The sequence below is a fragment of the Callospermophilus lateralis genome, chromosome 5 (genome assembly GCF_048772815.1).
Source record: "Callospermophilus lateralis isolate mCalLat2 chromosome 5, mCalLat2.hap1, whole genome shotgun sequence".
Lineage (NCBI taxonomy): Eukaryota > Metazoa > Chordata > Mammalia > Rodentia > Sciuridae > Callospermophilus > Callospermophilus lateralis.
In genome coordinates this window covers 10,621,135-10,643,574 of record NC_135309.1, presented here as the reverse complement: position 1 = coordinate 10,643,574, position 22,440 = coordinate 10,621,135, and the positions used below count along the sequence as shown (strand labels likewise).

Below are 22,440 nucleotides of genomic sequence, written 5' to 3'. Positions count from 1 at the left end.
AGAGTCATCTTCTAAAAAGAACTTCTAAACCCCCTTCCCACGTCAGTACCCTGATGAGCTTTGAAAATGGAAGGCATCTTTGAGGTAACTGTCTGGCCAGCTCTCTCTCTCCAGAGGGAGAACCGTCTCATTCAGGTCCCAGAGACCAAAGCAACAGAGGAAGAATGAGGCTTTCTTGGGGAGGCACATTGTGCAATGGGCTGGTGGCACTCAGGACAGCCAGCAGCCTCAGGGGATGTCCTGTGGGCACTGAATAGAGAGCTCAAAGGACACAAGAAACCAGTCTCTTGAATCACCTATTTCATAACACCAAAAGCTGGGCATTGCAATTCTCTCAGACTAGCTCCATGATTTCAACCAGGATTATAGAGAACATACTGACAGCTGGGTGTGGTGGTGCAGACCTGTAATCCCAGTAGCTTGGGAGGCTGAGGCAAGAGGATTACAACTTCAAAGCCAGCCTTAGCAAGGCCCTAAGCAACTTAGGGAGACCTTATCTCAAAATTAAAAAAAGGAGCTGGGGATGTGACTGAGGGACAGGGTACCCCTGGGTTCAATCCCTGGTACCAAAAGAAAAAGGAAAGAGGAGGAAGAGGAGGAAAACATTCTTAGAGCTTCTTTATAAGAGTCCATTTCTTCTTAAGCTGTGTTGGCCAAGACAACACATCGACAGATCCACATACAGATTTAGCCACTGAGCATCCAGCATGCTGGACTCAAACCAGTGCCTATGATTAGAGCATTTGTGCCATTTTCTATGACTGCATTTGAGGACAAATATCAGGAATGGTGCTGAGTTTGAGGCATTGACCATTGATCGCTATTACTCTTACTTTAAGGAGATGAAACCAGTCAAGGCCTGAAGCACTATAATTTCTCACAGAGAGCAGTGTCCACACCCCTGTTCCAATGGAGCACATAAGCCATTCTCTTATGTGCAAGGCAGCTATAAGGGGGGTCCCTACGACCTCCCAAATTGGAATAAAGCTGATACGAATGTATGCCAGGTGCAGAAGGCAGCCTATACCACGTATCCAAACTTTCTATCTGCCTCTTGTGGGTCACAGTTTGGGCCAGAGCTCAGGACCACCAGCTCTGAGATGTGGCTTCTGTGGCTGTGGGTGATGGGGTGGTTCATGGCACCAACAGCTCTTGCCACATATTGCCTCTGCCCTGCTCCACTCCATGGATGCACCCAACAGGTTTCAGACCAACCAAGTTTCAGAATAATGAAAGGCATCTGCAGGCAGCAGCACACGCAATATTATCAGGCATGCTGTGTACCCCTGTTCTTAGACGACGTTTGGCCCTGATCCTGGGACTTTCTCGACAGTTACTCTTCTCTGAAGAACCCAGTCGATTCCTTCCATGCCTCTCCTCTGGTCTATTCCTGTTTGTACCATTCCCAAGTCCATGTCCACATTGCGTGCAGAGTTCTAAGAAATGCTCTGGTGCCAGCTGTTGAGTTTTCCTTTTATTTATTTATTTATTTTTGCACTGAGGCTGCCATTCAAGGGAAGTACATGTGACACGTTATAAGGGAAATAAAGCCAGCCCCTCTCATCATCACTTGTTTTTTTCTCCTCCGTCTAGTGCACCTCTGGGAGTTCTGAGCATGGAGAGAGGGAATGACATGGGAACGGGTTTCTTTCTCCTGGGGCTTTTCCCAGGGCTGTGGCACCTCGGCACCCTCATCAATTGTGTCCTTCTTGTCTATATCTTCGTCTTCACGGGGAACTTGGTCCTGGCACTCTTGATCTGGGCCGACTCTCGCCTCCACAGGCCCATGTACATCCTTCTCAGCCAGCTCTCTCTCATCGACCTGGCCTTGATCTCCACCACGGTGCCCAAGATGGCCATCAACTTCTTTTCAGGGAAGAAAGACATCTCGAAAGCTGCCTGTGGAGCCCAGGTTTTCTTCTTCTTTGCCCTTGGTGGTGGCGAGTGCCTGCTGCTGGCCCTCACGTCTTATGACCGCTACTGGCCATCTGCAGCCCCCTGCGATATCCAGCCATCATGAACTCCAGAGTCTGCCTGCAGATGGCGCTGGTGTGCTGGGGCGGAGGGGCCCTGAATTCCCTGGTCAACACCATCTACACCATGCATTTCCCCTTCTGTGGCTCCAGGGAAATCTGCCACTTTTTCTGTGAGATGCCGGCCATCCTAAAGCTCTCCTGCCGAGACACCTCCCTCTACGAGACAGTGGTGTCCACCATCTGCATCGTGTTTGTGCTTCTCCCCCTGGGATTCATCGTCTCTTCCTACATCCTCATCTTCCTCACTGTCCTGCGGATGAACTCTCCAGAGGGCAGGAGGAAAGCCCTGGCCACCTGCTCCTCTCATCTGGCTGTCGTCAGCCTCTACTATGGGCCATCCCTGGTCATCTACATGACCCCCCAGTCTGCCCACACTGCAGAGCAGGACCAAGGGCTCTCCATGATCAACACCATCTTCACCCCCCTGCTCAACCCCCTCATCTACAGCCTGAGGAACAAGGATGTGCTTACTGCACTGAGAAAGGTGGTGGGGCGAAGGGGCACTTTAAAGTGGACATGAACAGCCTCCCCAGCTGCAGACTCGAGACCACCCAGCAGGCAGTGAGCCTGAGCTCCACACCTGTGGCACCTGCGAGGTGAAGCACTCTTCCCTCCACTGCTCTGTGACCTACAGTCTAACTTAGCTGAAATGAACAGAACCTGATGCTTGGACACCTAGCCTGGACACCTGTCAGCTGTGTGATAAAAAGAACTGTATTTAACTTCTCTGTGCCAATTAAGACGTTGAACTTGACCTCGAAGATCATTTCCATACTTAAAATGTTTCCCAATTCTCTCCTAAGATTCTAGGAGATGTATTTGGCTGCATCCCTGATTCATATTTTTGAAGTGCCTTTTGAAGTTTATCCTGTAAAATGTGTCATCATAATTCCTCTTTCATAGTGAATATTGAGATTTTACTTGGCCATTATTAAGTTGCTCTGGGGTTTTGAGGGTTGTTCTGCACAGTGTTTGGTAGATGTGTGATTCCCTACAAAACTGTCTGTGGCCAGTTCATTAATAAAGAAATAGTTTAGAACAAAACACATCCTGGAAACCAGGAAGGAGAGTGTGCCCTTGAATACCCCAGTCGCTGGGAGGTCACAGGAACAGCCTCTTGTTCTTATGGAACAGGAAGCAGATACAGGAACCTGTCTGGGTTTGAAAAACAAGGGCTCAAGAGGAAGCAGGGATGGAGAGAGAGGCCCAGCGCACATGGAGTGTCCACAGCAGTTGCACACTGGGGTCTCCTGGTGAGGACAGGCTCCCTGGGAACACGCACCTCTAGTGGAGGCTCGGGTAGAGGCACACCTGAGGGTAGTGGGCCGAGCTGGTTCCTCAAAAGAAATGCACGTGAAAAACCTATTGCACTCACAGCTTCACATTACATAGACCAAGGAGAGGCATCCTGTGGATGGCCTTGCTTTTCACATGACCATCTGGACACCAGGAGAACATGGAGCTCTGGTTCTTGTTCCTGTCCATCTCCCAAAGTCTCCACAAGGATGGTTCCTGGGCTCTTTCCTCGGCACTGTTGGCTCTGCCACCTAGCTGTGTGCCTTAGTGGACATCTTTTGGTATCACTCTCAATTCTAAAATACTATTATTCAGCAGTGAAATTATGGAAAACAAATTGCAAATAAAAACACATAAAATAGTATGCCCATCAGGAAGGTGGATTGATGCCTGGGACTTTCTGACAGATGCTAAAGTGCTCCATACCTTGGACACCTGGAGTCATGCCACACTCATGCCCCAAGTATGAGTCAGATGACTCAGGAGAAGCCCAACTCCAGGCAATCAGGATCCTGTCCCAACCTTGCTGAAAAGCAGCAAATGCAGGGCTCTTCCCTGTGCATTATTTATTTATTCTCAACAGTAGGGACACTGTCTTCCCTGAGTCGCAAACATGTTCAGTGAGCTGTCCCAGGTCACACCTAGTTCTAAAGCCAGGCTTCTAACTTCAGGGGGGTCCCTAAGACAGGACAGCAACACTGAATCTGTAAAACCACACAGTGGGGTCGAGTCTTCACAATGGTGGCAGGAGAGGGCAGAGAAAGGAGGGACCTCTCCAGAACTGAACCACATCAGGCCCCCTCCTTTGTACCACAGGCGCAGGGCTACTGGGGAAGAGAGAGGGCCTTCAGCAGTGTGCTGCCTGTTGTCCAGGGCAAGGGTGAGGAGGAGGGATAAGTGAAGGATTGACTTGTGGTCACAAAGGACATGAGAAGACTTGGCTGGCAACTGAACAGTCCCCCTGAGTCACATCCCACACGGTCCACCACTAGAGACCTACCTGAGCTGGAACCTCACCGCCTCAGAGCATGCCATACACTCACTCACCGAATGACCCAGACCAGACACTGAGAGTCCCTGGCCATATGAAGAAGTGTAACAAGGCTCCTCTGGTGTTGTGGTTCTGGTCAATTAGTTGCTTGACTACCTTGTCGCGGTGGGCGGAATCAACACACAGACTCTGGGAGCTGGTGAGAGAACTGGCAGGAGACAATCCTCAAGTTGTCGTCCAGTAGCTCAGTTTATTTTTGGAATGCATACAATTGTTATAGGGTTCGAGTGGGGTGGGTCCTTCAATCATACAAGCAAGATAGTATCCATAAGCCAATCATCTTCTGCCTAATGTAACCACACTATGAGGATGTTCTAAATATTGCTATCATCAGGAAGGGTCTTTGGACTAGGGGAGGGAGTTTCTAAGTTAGAAGTTCCATGTCGAAGCTCCTGGTTATCAGTTTCCTGGCCTGGCAGCTTGGTAACGCTAACTACAAGTGCTAAGGATGTGGTTTCACTAAAGGCTCGCTAGAGCAGAGCATCCCATCCTGCAGGAATCCCTATCAGGCCTGAATGAGTGTCGACTCTTCAAGCACTCCGAGCTGCTCACAGCTGCAAGCTGCTAGATGTAAACTGAAAGTTATTCCAACACTCTGGGGAGGGCTTGGTCCACGCTGAATGCTTTTTATTTTGTGAAAAGCCATCATAGGAACCCAGACTCCAGGAAGTCTAGGAAGATGTGGCTAAGAGACATTAAAGTGTGTACCCTAAGGACATCTGACCTCCCCTGACACGTTGCTGCAGAGCCCCTTCTATCAGCCTAACTCCATGCCAAGATTGAACCAGACAAAATGGCTGGCATAACTCAATTCTCTCAGGATCTTTATTCCCATTTTTAATAATTTGTTTAACTGATTTCTGTGAACCAGGAAATCATGGTGTTGTCAACTGAGAGAAAACAGGATTCCCAGTAGCACGTGCCCCCCGACCCCTGGTTCTGCACAGGTGAGTATTTAATAGAAGAATGTGGGGACATGGGCATACTTCTGTGGACTGAGTGACTTACAGAGTGACCTTCAAACCAAGGCACTTTTTAAAGGAGCAACCACATGCAACACAGCAGAACTGGGCCTGAGGAACGGCTGTCCACAGCAGCAGGAGCCAAAGACGTCACCACAGACAGACTTGGCGCAATGATCGTGCTAGCTTCTCTTCAGAATATCTAACCATCCTTCAAGAAAAAATTGACCATAAATGTACCTAAAACACGTCTGACTGATTCTTCTACCCAGTTAAAAATGAACCTAACTTTGGATTTCAACAACAGCTCTAATTCACTAGTCTGAAATATACTGACAGAGTTAATAGAAACCACCACTGAAGAAGTAAAGGAAAACCACATACATCCATAAAGAGAAGAAATTATAGAAAGAAACCAAATTGAAATTCTGGAGCTGAAAAGCCCAGTAACCAGATGAAAACCTAACTAGAAGGGCTTAACAGCAGACCAGAGCAGGCAGAAGAAAGAATGAGCCAATTTATACTTGAAATTACATAAACAATTAAAATTATCCATCATGAGAGGCAGAGGGGAAAAAAAGAAAAGAGTGAACAGAGCTGTTTGCCTGTAGGACACTACTATGCACAGTACAGGAGAGTCGACCTGAGGCCAGAAGTGAACCATCGTGGTGTGCACCCTGTGTGTGCACAGCTCCAGAGGCCAGAGGACTACAAGTCCAAGGCCAGTCTGGGAGACTTAGCAGGACCTGTCTCATAATAAAATTTAGGAAAGGGCTGGGGTTGTAGTTCTATAAGAATGAGAGTACCCCTGAGTTCAATCCCCAAAACAAAACAAAAACCCAATCACAAAAACAGGCTTGTGGGTTAAGACCACTCATGAAGCATTCACAATAAGATTACCAGCAAATTCTCCACAGGCACCATGGAGGTCAAAGGTAGTGGGAAGAAAAATTTTAAATGCTAAAAGAAAAAAAAAACAGCCAAGGGTTCTGTATCCTCCACAACTCTCCTTCAGGAATGAAAAAGAAATTGACACATTTCCCTAAAATGAAAGGACACTGGATAGTAACCCAAAGCCCTGGTGAGCAGATAAAGACACTGTCAAAAGTAACCGTAAAAATAAATATAAAAATCAGTATGTTTGTGACTTCTCTGTTATCTTATGTGGTTTTAAAGGCAAATGCATAAAACAATAACTCCAAGTTTACACAAATAGTAACATAATCTATAAAAATCTGTGACAAGAGCAACATCAAGAAGAAGTAGGGAGATAGGAGCAGAATGTTTCCATGCTATTTAAACTAAATCTGTTTAGGGGATCAATTGTAATCCTCAAACTAACCACTTACAAAATAACAAGAAAATATTCAGAAAAAGAGAGAAGAAAGGAACTGAGACAGTGCACTCCCAAATAAACATCAACTACCCACAGAAAAGGAAGTAGAGGGGTTAAAAGAACCAAAAGTACATAAAACATTAAGGCATCCTAAAGAATCTTGGAAACTGATGAAGTTGTGGGACGACTTGATTTTAAAAGTTATGACCAAATTATGGTAACCAATCAGTATGGACAGAACAAATAGTCCCGATTCAGTAAATAGGCAAATTATCAGATCAGACAGTTCTCAAAGGAAGAACTACAAACAGCCAATAAGTACATGAAAAAATGCTTCCAATCTTTAGCCATCTGGGAAATGTAAATCAAAACTACACTGAGATACCGGCTTACCTCAGTCAGAATGACTATTAAAAAAATTAATATAACAAATATAAAAAGAACCCTTACACATAGCTGGTGGGAATCTCCACTAGTATAGTCATTATGGAAACAGTACAAAGTTTCCCTCAAAAAAAAAAAACAAAAATAGAAGTGCCATATAATCCATCTATACCACTCCTGAGGATGTACCTGAAAGAAATTAAATCAGCATCCAAAAGAGACACTGTATGCCCATATTTATAGCAACACCAGGCTGGGTGCCCCTCAACCGACGAATGAGTGAGGAAAATGTGGTGTAAATACATAATGGAGTGTTACCACTCATAGGGTATTCACAATCACTATTTTTTTTCTTTCAGCCATTAAGAAGAATCAAATCATGTTTAGGAACATGAATGGAACTAGAGATCCTCATGTTAAGTTAGACCCATTTTTTCCTGATATATGGAAATAACAAACAAAAGAAAGAGGACATGGAAATCTGAAAGCAGAGAGGGACTAGTAGGGAAAGGAGAGTGGATGGAGAGGATTGGAGTGAGGGGTGGAGGTGGAGGGAAAGAAAGGGTAGTAAGGAGGATGGGTACAATCAAAGCTTGATACACGCATGTATGGGAATGTCACAGTGAAATCCATGATTCTGCACCAGTAATGAGTTAATATTTATAATAAAGAGGCAGTACGGTACTTGCATGAGGATCTACATATAGACCAAAGGAATAGAGCTGAGAGCCTGAAAGAAACTTGACACCTAGGGTCCATTGAATTTGGCACACTATTTCTACAGCCTGCCAAGATCATCCAAGGGGAAAAGAACCATTACTGAAAACAAATGGTGCTGGGAAAATATATCCACAATCTAAAATCAAAATTGGACTTTACATGATGTACAAAAATTAGCTCAAAAAATCCAAGACTGAGACCGAAGAGTAAAAACTATGAAACTCGTTAAAGAAAATATAAGGGGTAGCTTCGTACATTGGATTTGACAATGATTTCTAAACTATGACACCAAAATCACAAGTAACAAAAGAAAAAAGAGATCATCTGGACTATGTTAAAATTAAGAATTTTGTCCATCAAAGAACACTATCAACAGGGAGAAGGTTCCAAAGAACAGGAAAAATCAAGTCATTTCTCTAATAAGAGATTAATGTTGCTGGCACACCTATGATCCAGCTACTTGGGAGGCTGAGGCCGAAGGATTTCCAGCTCCAGACCAGCATGGACAACTTAGAGACCCGGTCTAGAAGAAAGAAACAAAAAACCACAGGGAGATACCATTTCACACCTACTAAGATGGCCTTAATTTTTTTTTTAATGGAAAACCTGTGTTGAGAGCAATCGGAGTCCTTGTGTTTGCCTGGTGCTGGTGAGACACAGCAGGCACCCCGTGGGAAGCAGGTTGGCAGAGTCTCAGACAGTTACACGAGGGATGGGAGAAAGATGGCGTGGGGTTTCTCGGCACTCGTCTCCTCAGGAAAACATGATCTGGAACCACTGTCCATGCACACAGGTCTGTGCAGCATCAGGGAGGTGCAAACCGGATCACATGAGATGGGCTCTCAGACGTCAGAATGGCCAACAGCAAAAGATGACATGGTATTGGTGAGGAGGCTGAGAAGGGAGACCCTTCAACACTATTGGTGGGAATGTAAACTAGTTCAGCCAGAATAATGCAACTACATATGGAATCTCCTCAACAAGCTACAAACACGGATTCCCATTGATGTATACTTATCAAAAAAGAAATTAAATCAGCATGACAAAATGATATCTATGCCTCATGTTTGATGCAGCACAACACACAATAGCCAAGATAAGGAATCACTGAAGAGTCCATCAACAGATGAACGGATAAAGAAAATGTGGAATACATACAGATGGACACACCATTCCGATTTTTATAAGTAAGGGATTTTGCCATTAGTAAGGAATTTTGCCATTAGCAACAGCAGAGATAGATTGGAAAACATTACAATCAGTAAAATAGAGCACACACAGAAATACAGAGGCCGCGTGTTCCCACTCACGTGTGTGATTGGAAACAAACCCACAAAGCAGAGAGCAGGAGGAAAGGGACTTGGGCAGCTGCAGCTGAAAGCCCCAGCTAGGAGCAACCAGGGCTGCTGCACTGTCTTTGAGATGCTCTGGACAGGGTGGTGAATGGAGTGAATAATTATATTTCAAAATCACTGAGGGCACACTTCAAGTGTGCTTGCTACAAAATGGGATAAGCATGTGAGTGATGGGGTGCTCATTAGTTCAATCTAATTTTTCCACCTTGAAGTACTCCATGTGGTAGTACTCATGAGTCACAGCACCTTTTGTACCACAGTAGACATAACTAAAATTCATCATTTATATCTAAAAGTACAACTTTTAAAACACTAAGATTTTGCACGTGCCAAGAGTGTGAAATAATCAGCTTGTTAGGGAGGCTCACCAAAGAGAAAAGTGACAAAGAGGGTAAGTTGGCTCTGGCCAGCCAGGAGGCGCACCCTGCCCTCAGAGAAGGGACTGCCTGAGTACAGGACCCTCTGAGGACAAGACAATTGTGTGCAAGGAGGAGCAGTGCTGTTTAGAAAATATCACTTAATCACCCACTGGAAGTGCCAACATGCACAGGCTAATTGTGGGGATGCCCAAGGGGCCAGAAGCACCCCCCTGGGTCCCCAGGCCCCTGAGAAGCAGGCTTGTTGGCTGGTGCAGATCACCCAGAACTCATGCTGCATGCCCAGGGAACTCTCAGCTTTCCAGAGCTGTCCACCAAGAGTGCTGGGGTGGGGGGTAGCAGGATCACATGCCCAGGGCAAGAGAGACCAAGTCCTCCCAGCTCCCCCCAGAGAGCCAGAGCCACCCACAGACATAGCTTTGCCCTCCTGGGGTTTGAGTCTTCTGCCATTAACTCAAGTCTGGAGAATAGCTTCATACAAATAAACAAAAATAATTATTTCTGCTGTTACCCAAGCAGGGGAGTGTGATAATCAGTTTTAAGTCCCACTAATTCCTTAGGGATGAACCAGAACCAAACATGTATTCTCGTAAATTGTTGCACAGAGAAGTCCAACTAAACAGCCTGATATCTTGAACTTACCAAGAATTGACTGACTGGACATAATCCATTTATGTTCTTACATTTATTATTGTAAAGGAAGAGTAAGGCTTGGTAGTCAGACTAAAAGTAAAAGGTGAAGAAAATTCTCATCATGCACCATCTCCAGATCCTGAATTCTCCCGTCTCTTTTCAACATGTATAAAACAGTTCTCTGCAAGTGAGAACTGCAGAACTGCTGGGGAGGCTCCTGTGCTCGCTCTCACCCCTTGGGCCATGAAGAAGAGCTTATGTTCTTTGCAGTCTTGCTTGGGTTCATTCACTGTCACAACCTCTGGTGGCCCTCGGCAGATGAGATCAGCACTAGCATGGAGTCCTGGTCCCGGCAGTGGGCACTCTCACATGGTCAGCCCTGTCTTGAGGGGGGCCTGTTTTCCCCCTACTTTCTTCACACTTTCTGAATGCTATGGTTGCCTAAGTGAAAACCCAGCTACCCACACATTTCTCCTAGGTAAGAGATGATCCCAGGCCTTCCACTGAAGGGTTCATAGTTTCACAGTCGAGTTCTCCCATGGCATGACTTGGTCGTTCAGTTCACTGGTTTTTTTGTGCTATGACTTAAAGCTGCACTCATTCCATTTTGGCATGGCTGGGTTTCTGCATTAAGGCTAATGCAGAACTTACCCTCTTTGTCACTTTTCTCTTTGGTGAGCCTCCCTAACAAGCTGATTATTTCACACTCTTGGCACATGCAAAAACCTAGGCTGACCATCCTGCATTAATCCCCACTGGAGTTTCTTTTCCACAGGCAACAATTGAACATTCCTGTGTAAAATACAGTGATCCTTGTATTTTTCACGCACATTGAAAACTTTCTGTTAATATTGCATGTTGACATCGGCATTATAAGTCTTTGGTGCAGTCATTAGTATTGTTCTGGATATCAACAGTAACAACAGCTATTGTTTGCCCTGCCCTTGCCAGTGGCCATGATTGGGCTAGGATCTTTATGTTGTCACAGCAAACACATGAAGTATGGATTATTACATCTGTAGGCCCAAAGGAGGCTGTAAGTTAAGTAACTTTCTCAGGGCCATGTGATTAGTAAGGAGAGAGTCAGGATTAAACCAAGGAAGCCATTTCCCAAAGCCTCATCTTCTTAGAGATGCTTCTTCTTTTTTTTTTTTTTTTTCTTTTGGAGCTAGGGATTGAACCCAGGGCCTTATGCATGCTAGGCAAGGGCTCTACCCCTGTGCTGCATCCCTAACCCTTCTGATATTTTGCTTTTAGAGAGTCCCCAAGGGACTAGATGGATCAAGGATATGTCCTTGCTTCCTTCCCTGCAAGCCCTCCTGGAGGGAAGCACTGTCAGATGAACAAGCACGAGGCTGCATCAAGAGGAGAACAGGCTGCAACCCAGCCCCAGCAGCAGGCAAGGCTTCCCCTGGCATTGGCAGCAGGCGCCCTGCAAGGAGTCAGCACAGGACCCACGTGGGACTGAATGCCAGGCCCACACCAAACTCCCAAACAGAGGGCTTGTGTGAAGCCCTGTAGGCTACTTTCGTCCCACTAAGTGTCAGTGCCTTGGATATAAGGTTGTGTCACCACAACAGAGACAGGGATATCTGGAAACTGGAGAGAGAAGAAGCAACAAGAGTGGGAAGGAGGTTGAGGGAAAATAAAAGAAAACCAGACTCCCCAGTCTTGCCTGTAATTGTGAAGCCCTTTCAATATGGAGCAATTTTTTTTTTATCTGACAATGGGGTTGAACAAAGGGCCACACACTTTTTAAAAAGAGACTCGTATTTTCCATTTCACTCTCTACACTCACAGCCACATGAGTGTGTGTGCAGTGTACTCTCCCTAAAGCAACGTGCCACAGTGAGCAGAGTCACCCAGCCTCCCTGCCAGGTCTGTGTTGGTAAGGGAGGCTCTTCCTCCCTGGCCTCTGGCCTGCACATCTTAGGGCTTCTGTGGCCCTGGGACCTGGGGCAGGTGAGCAGGTCTGCATATGAATGTTAGAAGAAGATCAAGGCGATACTGCCAGATCTCCCACGATAGAGTGTGCAGCTTCCAACCCCAGAAGTCAGTCCAGCATGAGGCCAAAGTATGCTTAGGGGACAGCACAAATGAGTTGAGCAAGCAGAAGGAAGAAGGGATGAGTGGGACACGTGGCATTGAAGCGTGCTTACGTTTGGTTATAAATGAACCCACTTGGCAGCTGTGGGAGCCACCGGCAATCCCAGGCTCCTGCTCCCAGAAAGAGGCGATCCTGTTGGAGTCCTAATTTCCATCTCTGCAAAACAAAGTGATAGGGTTCACCATAGGTCATGGCTCCTAGTGTTGAGGCCAGATTCTGAGCATGCTGCCTCCTCCAGGGACTGGGCGCACTCCTCGCAGCAACACATGCTTGCTTATGGGATGCGCAGCTGCCTCAAGAAACAAACTGCAGTCATGAGACACTGGGCGTGGAACCTGCCTTAAAATCTGTTTTGCACTACTCAAAGCCGAGCGGGCGGTCATTCCACTGCTTACGAACAATCAGGAAGACTTCTGTTGAGAAATAGGCCAGAGTCATTGTTTCCAGCAAGGAAGTTCAATCCAAGATGTCAATTTACTGGCCCTGCGGAAACCTGAGTCTGAACAGGAATGTTGTGGGCACACCAGCCCCATCCAAGCCCCAAGGGTGTGCCCAGGGCTGCTAGAGGGCCTGTTGGCTGCCTCCTAGACCCGGAGGCAAGGCTCTGTCTGGACCTCGACTGGGCTCACAGACCAGACCTGCCATTTATACAGCAGACCATCTTGAGCAGCATGCTAGTTAACCTTCTGAACTTCTGTTTTCTCGTGTTTAAAATAATGATCTATTACCCCTTCATACTGCTGTGTTCAATGAGGAAATATGCTACATGTCTGACACAAATAGGGCATAAAGAAACCTTAGCTTGCTTCCCATTCTCAACTCTTTCAAACTGAGGAAAACACATTAGAACATGTTGGAACCGAGCTGAGGGAGGAAGGAAGGGTGGCAGGAAAGAAGGACCTCGGCTTGTCTACCTGCCCCCTGGCAGGTGTTTCTCCGGACACGAGGTGTCGATCTGTGTACATCCCCCAGCCTGCCCCAGGTGTCTTGGGAACACAGACAGCCCTTTCCACAGTGCCCTGGGCCCCAGGCCCCAAGGGCACGTTGTCACCACTGAGGAGTCCCAGCCTGTGTTCCTGAGGAGCCCAGCCTCTCAGGACGCCAGGAGCTTTATCTCTGACTTGGACACTTCCTCTCTTAAAACACACTGAAATCTAGGTGTATCCCCCTCCTGAGTCACTTCATCCCCTCACAGAAAACCCTGGGAAACACCAGGGAGCCCGCCAGGAGGAAAGCACTGGCCGTGGGGTTTGGAAGACTGACCATTCTGGCTATGGGGCTCGGGGACCGCACAGGTGAGGCCCGTCACCCCCCATCTGTAAAGAATCTGGAAGAAAGAACCCAGGGCTTCCTCAAGCAGCTGTTCTAAAACAAGCACGCTCCTTCCCCCAAGGCTCTTCCCCTGTAAACCCCTTGCCTGTCTTTAACCCTGGGTCTTCTCCAGCATTTAGCTGAGGATGCGGGGGTTCGGAGGGTGGGAGCTGGGAGAAAGCTTCATTTCTCTCCCCCTGCTTTTCCTTTGACATATATGCAGCATCTTTGGATGTTCACACTTGGGTTTGATTGGATCCGTTTCTAGGAAGCTTGTGTCCTGGGGTTAAAATAGGTCTACAGATTGCGTTTTTTAAGGTAGCTATTTGAATCAGACTATCACTTAGACTAGTCACTACCAATTTTGGATAGCAGCTAGAATGATGTTAAAACAAGCACAGGATGTGGCCAGAAAGAGTCAGTGGTCTCTCTGCTCCTCTGGGTCCTGGCTTCCTGCTGGCCTGTAAGAGGCACACTGGGCACAGTGCTAGAACACAAGGCAGGCAGGTGGGGACATGAGCCACCTGTGTGCCCAGAGACGGCAGAGCTGAGGAGCCCCGGCTGCAGCAGCCTGGATCAGGAGGCATCTGTCTCTCCTTCCCCAGGCCTGTGTCAACTGGTGACAAAACAGCTCCCTGCTCTCTCATTTTCATTGTGTCCTTGGTGCCAAGTTCTGTTTCCAGCCACGTCTGCAGAACAGCAAAGCAAGTTGGCAGACTTGTGCAGGTTCTGCCCCTAGGCCAGGCATTTGTCTGACAGGACAGAAGTGATCCCGCCACCGTCACCCCTCTAGAGACTGAGCTTACGTGCATCAAAAAGTGGCAGCACCTGCCAGACTTCTGTGCACGTCTCACACCTCTGATGCCACCACAGCCAAGTGGCTGCCTGGGCCAAGCTGCTCAGTCACTCAGACCTGACAGCGTCTGTGTCCTGAGATTGTGTGGATGCTGGGAAGGAAATGAACTGTCATGCCTTCGAAATCTCCCCCTTCCTTCTTTCAACTGAGATTCAGCCTTGACTTTTCTTCTGTAATGGTGACACATCCATCCTCCCAGCTACCCATGGCCTCGCCCACCCACCAGGGTATGCCCTGCTGACCTCGACATCTCACAGGCAGGGTAGCCTTGCCTTCTGAGAGCCAGCAGCACTTAGGACAGACCAAATTCACTGCAGCAACCAGGTCGGGAGTAGGTGTGCCCGACCCTGGTACCAGGTACCTTTCAGACCGGTTGATTTTTGCCACGAGTGCTATTCTAGCCTCTTCCCACTTGATGCCCTTAGCAGTGCCCCCTCCTTCTCAGGACAATCAGAAACACCTTCAGACACTGACTGATGTCCCCTGTGGGGTGAAACTGCCCCTGGCTGAGAGCTGGGGGCTGCAGCAGGGCTTGTTAAAGGAGACTCGGACCCACCAAGTCTCTGATTTGGTGAATCCAGGGCAGAGAGTGAGAGCTTCCCCTCTACTCCAGCGACTGACACTGTTGGTCCAGAGACCATACTCAGGTCTAAGGTGCCCCGAATGCACCACCAGCTGACATGTGTCATTCCTCCACCTCTGAAATCCCCAACTCAGTGGATCCTAGACCCCCATCTAGGAAGTCTTTCCATATTCAATCACCTGGAAATCTTCCAAACCTTCCAGAGACCAAGGGGCATCCCAGACAGAGCAGACCTCACTCCTGGAAGTGTGCGTATCCTGTGCCCTGAGCTCCACAGACCACCTCAACTTGCACACGGCCTGGCACTTCTGCTCTGGACCCCTTGGCCTCACGCATGACTCGAGGGTTTGGGACCAAGCAGTTCCTGTCATCTCGGGAATGCAGCACAGCAACCTCAGTCGCACAGCTGGATTCTGAGTGCTAACCAGGCTTGTGCCATCCCAGCCTCTGGGGGCTGGGACCACCGGCCAGGTCAAGGGCAAGAGCCCTTCAGTCCCACCATTCTGAAGTGGGAGGGAGCTCACACTAGTTGCAGTAAAGGAAAGAAGGGGCTCTCGGGAAAGTGAGGAGCCCTCCTGCCGCGGAAGGACACAGACTTCACGCCTCAGCCGTCGGGGTCCTGTGTGCGAACCTCCCAAGAGAACCGCCCTGGTTTCTGAGCTGTGACCTGGAGCTCAGAAGGACGAGGGAGAAGGAGAAGAGAGAGCAGGAGAGCAAGCGTCCTGATGGAGACTATGGGCTGGGGCCGTGTGAGGTGAGTAGGGGTGTCACAGGAGGGGAGGCGGGACAGGGGATGGCCAAGTGTGCCCCATGCCAGCAGCCTTTAACTGGAGATGGCCCATGGAAAGGCAGAGCCACAGCCTGTGTGACGTGAGACTCTCCAGCACGTGAAGTCTCTGACAGGTAAAGTTATTTTAACACTCCCTTTCCATAAATGAGCTGTCTTCAATTGTAACAGTCAAGGGTTTGCTCTGTAAGAGAACAAGAGAGGAAGGAAAAGAGGGGAAAAAAAGGGGAGGAAAGAAGGAGGAATCAAGAAGACTGTGGGGGAATAAGCCAGGGGCTTGGGTTCTTGTCCAGCTTTCAATGGCCCAGTTCACCAGTTCTAACCTAGGCTTCTGCAAGGACAGGAGAAAAATGGATTCTTTTCTGAAACAGTGTGAAAGAAAAAGAATTCCCCTAATTATTTTGAGACCCACATACACAGGCCCATACACACACAGACCCACACACACAAGTACACACAGGCACCCACAGGCACACAAATACTGCAATGCAGATGTGTGTATCCATGCTAAGAATCGGCCATAAAGGAAAACACCCAGTGGCAGGACTTTCTGGGAGGCAGGCAGGCATCACAGCCCTGCAGAGGAGATGCCAGATTCAGATGCTGGTGATGAGGGAGGACATTGAGGCAGCAGTGTTTTGTGAACAAGGGTGCACTTCTTTCACATGTTTACCACAAACGTACCTGCAGTCCACCAGCACTGAATGGGAACCATGATGAATATCCATATTTTGTGGTGAAATATACAAGACAGACATAATCCCTAGTCTCAGGTAATTTGTAGTCTACATAAGGAGAGCCACCCGCCCAATCACAAAACACTCATGGTTTAGGAGACAAAGCAAGTGGAAAGGAAATCTCCAAGTGGGAGGGACAAAGAGCCCTTTGAAGGTAAGTGCAAATGTCAAATGCATGATTCTGCATGAAAACTATTTGCAAAACCATCTTGCTTAAGAGGAAAGGAAGAGTGCTAACATTTAGTACATATCTTCTATGGGAAAGCACATGCTCCCAGTTTTTTTATTCAACTCTCTCATAATAGTACTGTGAAATAGGCCTGATGATCCCATTTTAGAGAGGTAAGCAGAGGCTTGGGTTTATGGAAATACTGATGTCATCAGCAGCTTGTACCCAAATGGCTCGTTCCTCCTGCAGACCCTCTCCCAGGTACTGTCCAAATATAAACCACTGAATGCTCTCAATAGTCCGTATTTGAGATGAGGGCTTGGGTAAGCTGCCCAAGCCATGGGGCTGGGAGACAGCTGAGGCCTGCACCCAGGCAGCCTGATGCAGAGGCTGCACCCTAGAACACAGAGCTCTAACTGGGCAAACCAGCAAAGGACGTCCAACTGACCAGGATTTTAATCATGTGAGCTGTTGTTCTTATTTGCCCTTATGGAGGGGGAGGCAAGGGAGAGGACAACAACTGAAAGGAAAGTGACCACAATATCGAAGCAACCAAGAGATCTTTATTGCAGCAGTGCAAAAGAGGAGAAAAAGAGGTGGGGGAGGGGGCGACAGGGGAAGATTTTTATAGTCCTTCTGCTGTGCTGCCTAAATCTAACAGGGTCTCTGAATTTGCAAGCTGCCTTGTTGGTACAAGAGGGGTTAAGAGTTCAGCCTTGAGAGGGGGCTTGAGCATTTGGACTTGAAGCAAAAGGTTAGATAAAAAACCAGACAGAGGGGGTTTGAGTGGCCGGATCACCCTGCAGCTAACTTTGTTTGGCATGCCCTGCAGACAACTTAGTTCAGCCTGTCCTGCACCTAACAATAACTAACATGGCACGGGGGGAGGGGGGGGCGCTCCACCACTGGTGCTAGTGCCCTGCAGGTGACATCCCTGGGAAGGGTTGCTACTGCCACCTAGAGAGCAGAGTCTGGTATGCTGCTAAATTTTGTGCAATGACAGCACCCATTGGCAAGGAATTAGCCAGCCTCAGATGCTCCTCATGCTAAGGTAGAGAACTTCAGATGTGGCCTGCAAGGTCCAGAGCTGTTGGCCAAGGTTCATAGCTATACTGTGACCAACAAAATAGGGATGTGGGACCGCTTTCCTTCCCGATGCTAAATCTAATGCTTCTGAGACATTAAAGACAGAAAACAAGCTGTGCCTAAAACAAGGACATGAGAAAATTCTCTTTAGGGGAACTTTCAAAATGTACCTGAGACCATTTTTATTCAGGTCAGGTAAGGCACTGCCTGGAAAGATGACTTTGATTCACAGCTCCCAAGAGGAGTGAGCATGCCACTCGGAGGCAGCAGGGTTGATCCACCGGGAGGCAGAGTGTGGAATAGGCAAAGCCTTTGTTGGGTATTTTGTGGGATGCAACAGGCAAGGAAGGGCTAGCAATGGCACAAGCTTCAGATTGCATAGTCTGACACACTCTGGGCTATGGGGTGGTCTCTAGTTGCCCAGCACCTTGTCCTGGGGCTATCCAGGACAGGATAGTGGCCCAAACTGTAGGAGCCTGGCACAGGCAGGTGGTGAGGGGCACAAGCTCCAGTTGAATGGTCTACATGTCAGAGGCAGCTGATGGGCCAGTTGTTCCCCATGTCCAGGAATCAGCCAGTCCTGGAAGATGCAGGCTCTAGACTCTTGAGACTCTAAGATGCACTACAAAATATAGAAAATAGAAGCAGTATGTCTCATCTTCACTAGGAGCCTGGTATGGAACACTTGGGTTTAACAGTGGCAATTCTGCGCTCAGCTTTGGGAGGGGACTATGGGACTCTGGAATAATCAAGCACTGAGCTTCTTGAGTCAGATCTGAGACCTGTGCACCCAGGACCAACCAGCAGCCTGGGTCTGGTAGTTCAAGGCTGTAGAGAAGGGGGAACTCCTGCTACAACAAGAAGAGCAGGAAGCCCCTTGGGGACAATGGCTCCTGCAGTGGCTCCTAGCTGTCCAACTGTGGGCAAGGAAGATCCCAGCCTCAGCATGTAAGATGAGTGCAGCGGTCTAGTTAGTGGGTCCCCACTCAGGCCCACCACAGCAGCCTGGAAGCCCAGTCTCAGGGATGAGATTCCCTGGTGGACCCCAGGGCCCTGCTGGCATGCAGGATTGTCACATCTCTGGTGTGCCTCCAAGACACCGTGCTGCCCTCCAGTTCCAGCCTCTCTCACAGCCTCAGCTCCTTTACAGAACCCCGCAGCTCATCTCACTCCCCTCCCATCCCTCTATTGAGTCATCTGCTGTAGACCCAAGCTAGAGCTCAAGCATGCCCTGGGACTCGGGGTGCTGGGAGCAGGGTTCCTACGGGCATGGTGGCCCAGGGCTTTGCCAGCAGAGCAGGGGTTCACCAACTCTCTATGGCCTCACCTCTGGTTCCCCTCCTACCTGCCTCCTAAAATACCTGCAGGCAGCCTTACCACCATAGCTGAGCCTGATGTTCCTTGTGATGTGACTCCACCTGAATGATCTTTATTAAAAATTTATAAAGGCTATTCTTACAAAGACAACCCTCAGTTATCATGGAACTATTGAAATAAGGAGAAAGCACAATTGATTGGGGATGAGAACATACTGCCCAAAGCCTACATAAAAACACCCCCTGCACCCAAGCACAATACCAACCCAGGACTCCTGGGGGACAAGACAGCTGGAGGACCTGGCACAGCACAGCTGTGCAGCTGTGGAGACCACTTTTTCACCAGACCTGGGCACACAGCCATATCCAAGGGAAATGTCTCACATGGATCCCCACATAAATGAGAATTCTGAACCATACAACTTGCAAATTTGTAGATGTAGTCATCAGGTTAGTCGAAAGTAAAAGTCTTTAAAATCTTTCCCCACGTGCATTTGCTTTTCTGTTTACTTGGGATTAAATTTTTATATTAACTATCACATTTTATTAAACATGGGGCACTGTAACGTGCTGTCCCTCTCCTGACTCTCTGAGATGGAGACTTATATCACTGATTTCTAGCATTTCCTCTCTTCCAGAATGCACATGTGGTGCTAAAGTTTCCCTCTGAACACTGCTCTGGCCATGTGCCAGGCCTTTAGTAGTCATTTTCCATTGTGAACGAGTGTCCACCCACACAATGGAGACTCCTTGTGTCCAAGAACCTGTGAATACCTTCTGCTGCCCCCTTGGGCTCCCGTGCTGTCCTGCTACCTTTACCTCCACCTTTCCCTCCCTGAGGGAAGGCGCCTGCTGGGTCCTTGGTGAGCTGGCTCCCTTTCCCCTAACAGGGAGGCGCTGCAGGAGGCAGGCAGAGGACCCTGGAACCTCTCCTCCATCCCAGGCTTTGTCCTCACCAGCCTTTTTGACGAGAGCCAATTGCACCTGTTCCTGTTCAGCCTGGTGGTGCTCATCTACATCCTCGCCATGGCTGGCAACACAGCCATGGTGCTGCTGATCTGGGCTGAGACCCGGCTGCACACACCCATGTACTTCCTCCTCAGCCAGCTGTCCTTCCTGGACATCTTCTTCACGTCAGTCACTGTCACCAAGATGATAGTGGGGTTCCTCTTCAGCTGGACAAGCATCTCTTTCGGGGGCTGTGGGGGACAGATGTTTTTCTTCATGTTCCTGGGAGCTGCCGAGTGCCTCCTGCTGGCCCTCATGGCCTACGACCGCTATGTGGCCATCTGCAACCCTCTGCACTACCCGGTGCTCATGAGTCGCCGCGTCTGCCTGCTCATGGTCGCAGCCTCCTGGCTGGGAGGGTCCCTCAATGCCTCCATTCAAACCTCACTGACCCTTCAGTTCCCCTACTGTGGTTCTCGGAAGATTTCCCACTTCTTCTGCGAAGTGCCCTCGCTGCTGACGTTGGCCTGTGCAGACACAGAGACCTATGAGCAGGTACTCTTTGTGACTGGTGTGGTGGTCCTCCTAGTGCCCATCACCTTCATCACCACCTCCTATGCCCTCATCCTGGTGGCTGTGCTCCGGATGCACTCCGTGGAGGGACGTCGGAAGGCCCTGGCCACTTGTTCCTCCCACCTGACAGTTGTCAACCTCTTCTATGAACCCCTGGTCTACACCTACATGCTACCTGCAACCTACCACTCTCCTGGCCAGGATGACGTGGTGTCTGTCTTCTATACGGTCCTCACACCCATGCTTAATCCTGTCATCTACAGCCTGAGGAACAAGGAAGTGACTGGGGCCATGAAGAAGGTCATAGCAAGGTGTGGAGTCTGCAGGAATGCCTGAGACCCAGCAGAGACAGGGTGGCAAGTCGGAGCCCTTAGTCCAGTTGTATGCACCGAGGCAAAGGCAGGGGTGTTGACCAAGTGGGAAGGTCCTCGGTGTCTAGGACCCCAGAATCTTATTTCTGAGATTCCCTTTGGAGACAAGAGTTACACAGACAAGTGAGAGGAGAAGCCCCTCATTCCCCAGCTGCTAGGCTTTCCCCTTCAGAGAACTGTGTGGTCAATCCTTCCCACTCCCTGCCACTTCAACAAACTCCAGCTGGGGCTTCTTTTTAAGGCTTCCTTTGTGGGTGTAGCAACAACCCAGAGTCTCGGTGTCCCTGGAGGTCCGAGGCTTCCCTTCCCACCTGCCATAGAAGCCAAAGGCCCCACAGAGCCCACTGCCCCGGACATCTCCCCACTCCTCTGCACTGCCCTCCCCATCACCCCTGTGGCCACACTGCCCGCACTGCTCTAGCCCCCAGGCCCCCTTCACCCAGCACCCTGCCTGGGGCTTCCTCCCATCGTCCCAGCCCCTTCCTCCACTGCCTTCAGAAGCTGCCCTAGTGCCGGATCCCTGCGCCCAAGCAGCACCCACCTGCACCCACACCTCCTAACCCCGGGTGTGTTCCACGTTCCTTTTTCCCCTTAGCACAGCAGGTCGGGCCAGCAGAGGCTATGCTTTATCAGTAACCTGTTCTCAGTTGTGGAAGACACCTGGCACATGGATTGGTTAATAAACACTGCTGGATGAAGGGATGAGCTCAGAGGACATTTACTACCTCGCCCCAGCACTGGTTCCAAAATCTTTCTCCCTCCCTCGACACTTGCCCTCCTCCCTGAGGCCCACCCCTTCCCCATGAGTGTGAAGGTGCTGGGTCTGTACAAGGCCCTTCCCACACTCTCTTCTGGCACTCCTGCTCAAGGACATGGCCTTGTTTACCACCTGACACCAAAGTCGGCCATACGTATTCACAGGCCCGCCAGACGTCTCCTGAGCTCCTCACCCACACCCAATGCCCCTCCGCATGTTGCAAAGGCACCCCAAGTTTGTCATGCCAGGGGACAGTCATGGCCACAGACCCATTACCTGGAGGATGCAGGAAATTCCACCAGGTCTCACTGTCCTTTCTCACACTGCCCTCCTAACTCACCTGCGGCTTGTTCCCAAGGTTTAGCCTACAGGATCTCTAAATGCAAATACATGAACAAATCCCATTCCTCCACCTCAAACTCCTTGGCAATTCCACTGCTCCTACATGGTCACCTCCTAACAGATCACATGTCAGTTCCTTATATTGCTTACTGCCTGTCTTCATGATAATGTAAGCTCCCTGAAAAGAGATCTGTGGTTCTTAAAAACACGGAAGAACAACAACATGAAACTCTTGAAGCAAAACATCTTTTTCTCTGTCCAGAAAGTCTGTAGCTCCCAGCCTTCCTGGGCTCCCCTCAGTTCCTTGTTCTCTCCCCTACTCCCTCTCATTTCCAGGTCACCAGCAG

General features: G+C 48.9%; 1 protein-coding gene and 1 pseudogene across 1 annotated transcript; both read left to right on the top strand.

The window, feature by feature from the left end:
* The first annotated feature begins 1,633 nt into the window (after positions 1–1,633).
* Positions 1,634–2,556, top strand: LOC143400267 (olfactory receptor 2T2-like; annotated as a pseudogene).
* A 13,185-nt stretch (positions 2,557–15,741) lies between these two features.
* On the top strand, positions 15,742–20,959 carry LOC143387093 (olfactory receptor 2T27-like). Its single transcript, XM_077109510.1, has 2 exons — positions 15,742–15,761; positions 19,993–20,959. Exons 1-2 carry the CDS (start codon positions 15,742–15,744, stop codon positions 20,957–20,959), a joined length of 987 nt encoding a protein of 328 aa, XP_076965625.1.
* Positions 20,960–22,440: the final 1,481 nt, after the last annotated feature.

Bases quoted from the DNA above. Each gene is read 5' to 3' on its own strand.
- LOC143387093 (XM_077109510.1), top strand. From the start codon at position 15,742: ATGGGCTGGGGCCGTGTGAG. The intron at 15,762-19,992 runs GTGAGTAGGGGT...TTCCCCTAACAG, and splicing joins ATGGGCTGGGGCCGTGTGAG to GGAGGCGCTGCAGGAGGCAG.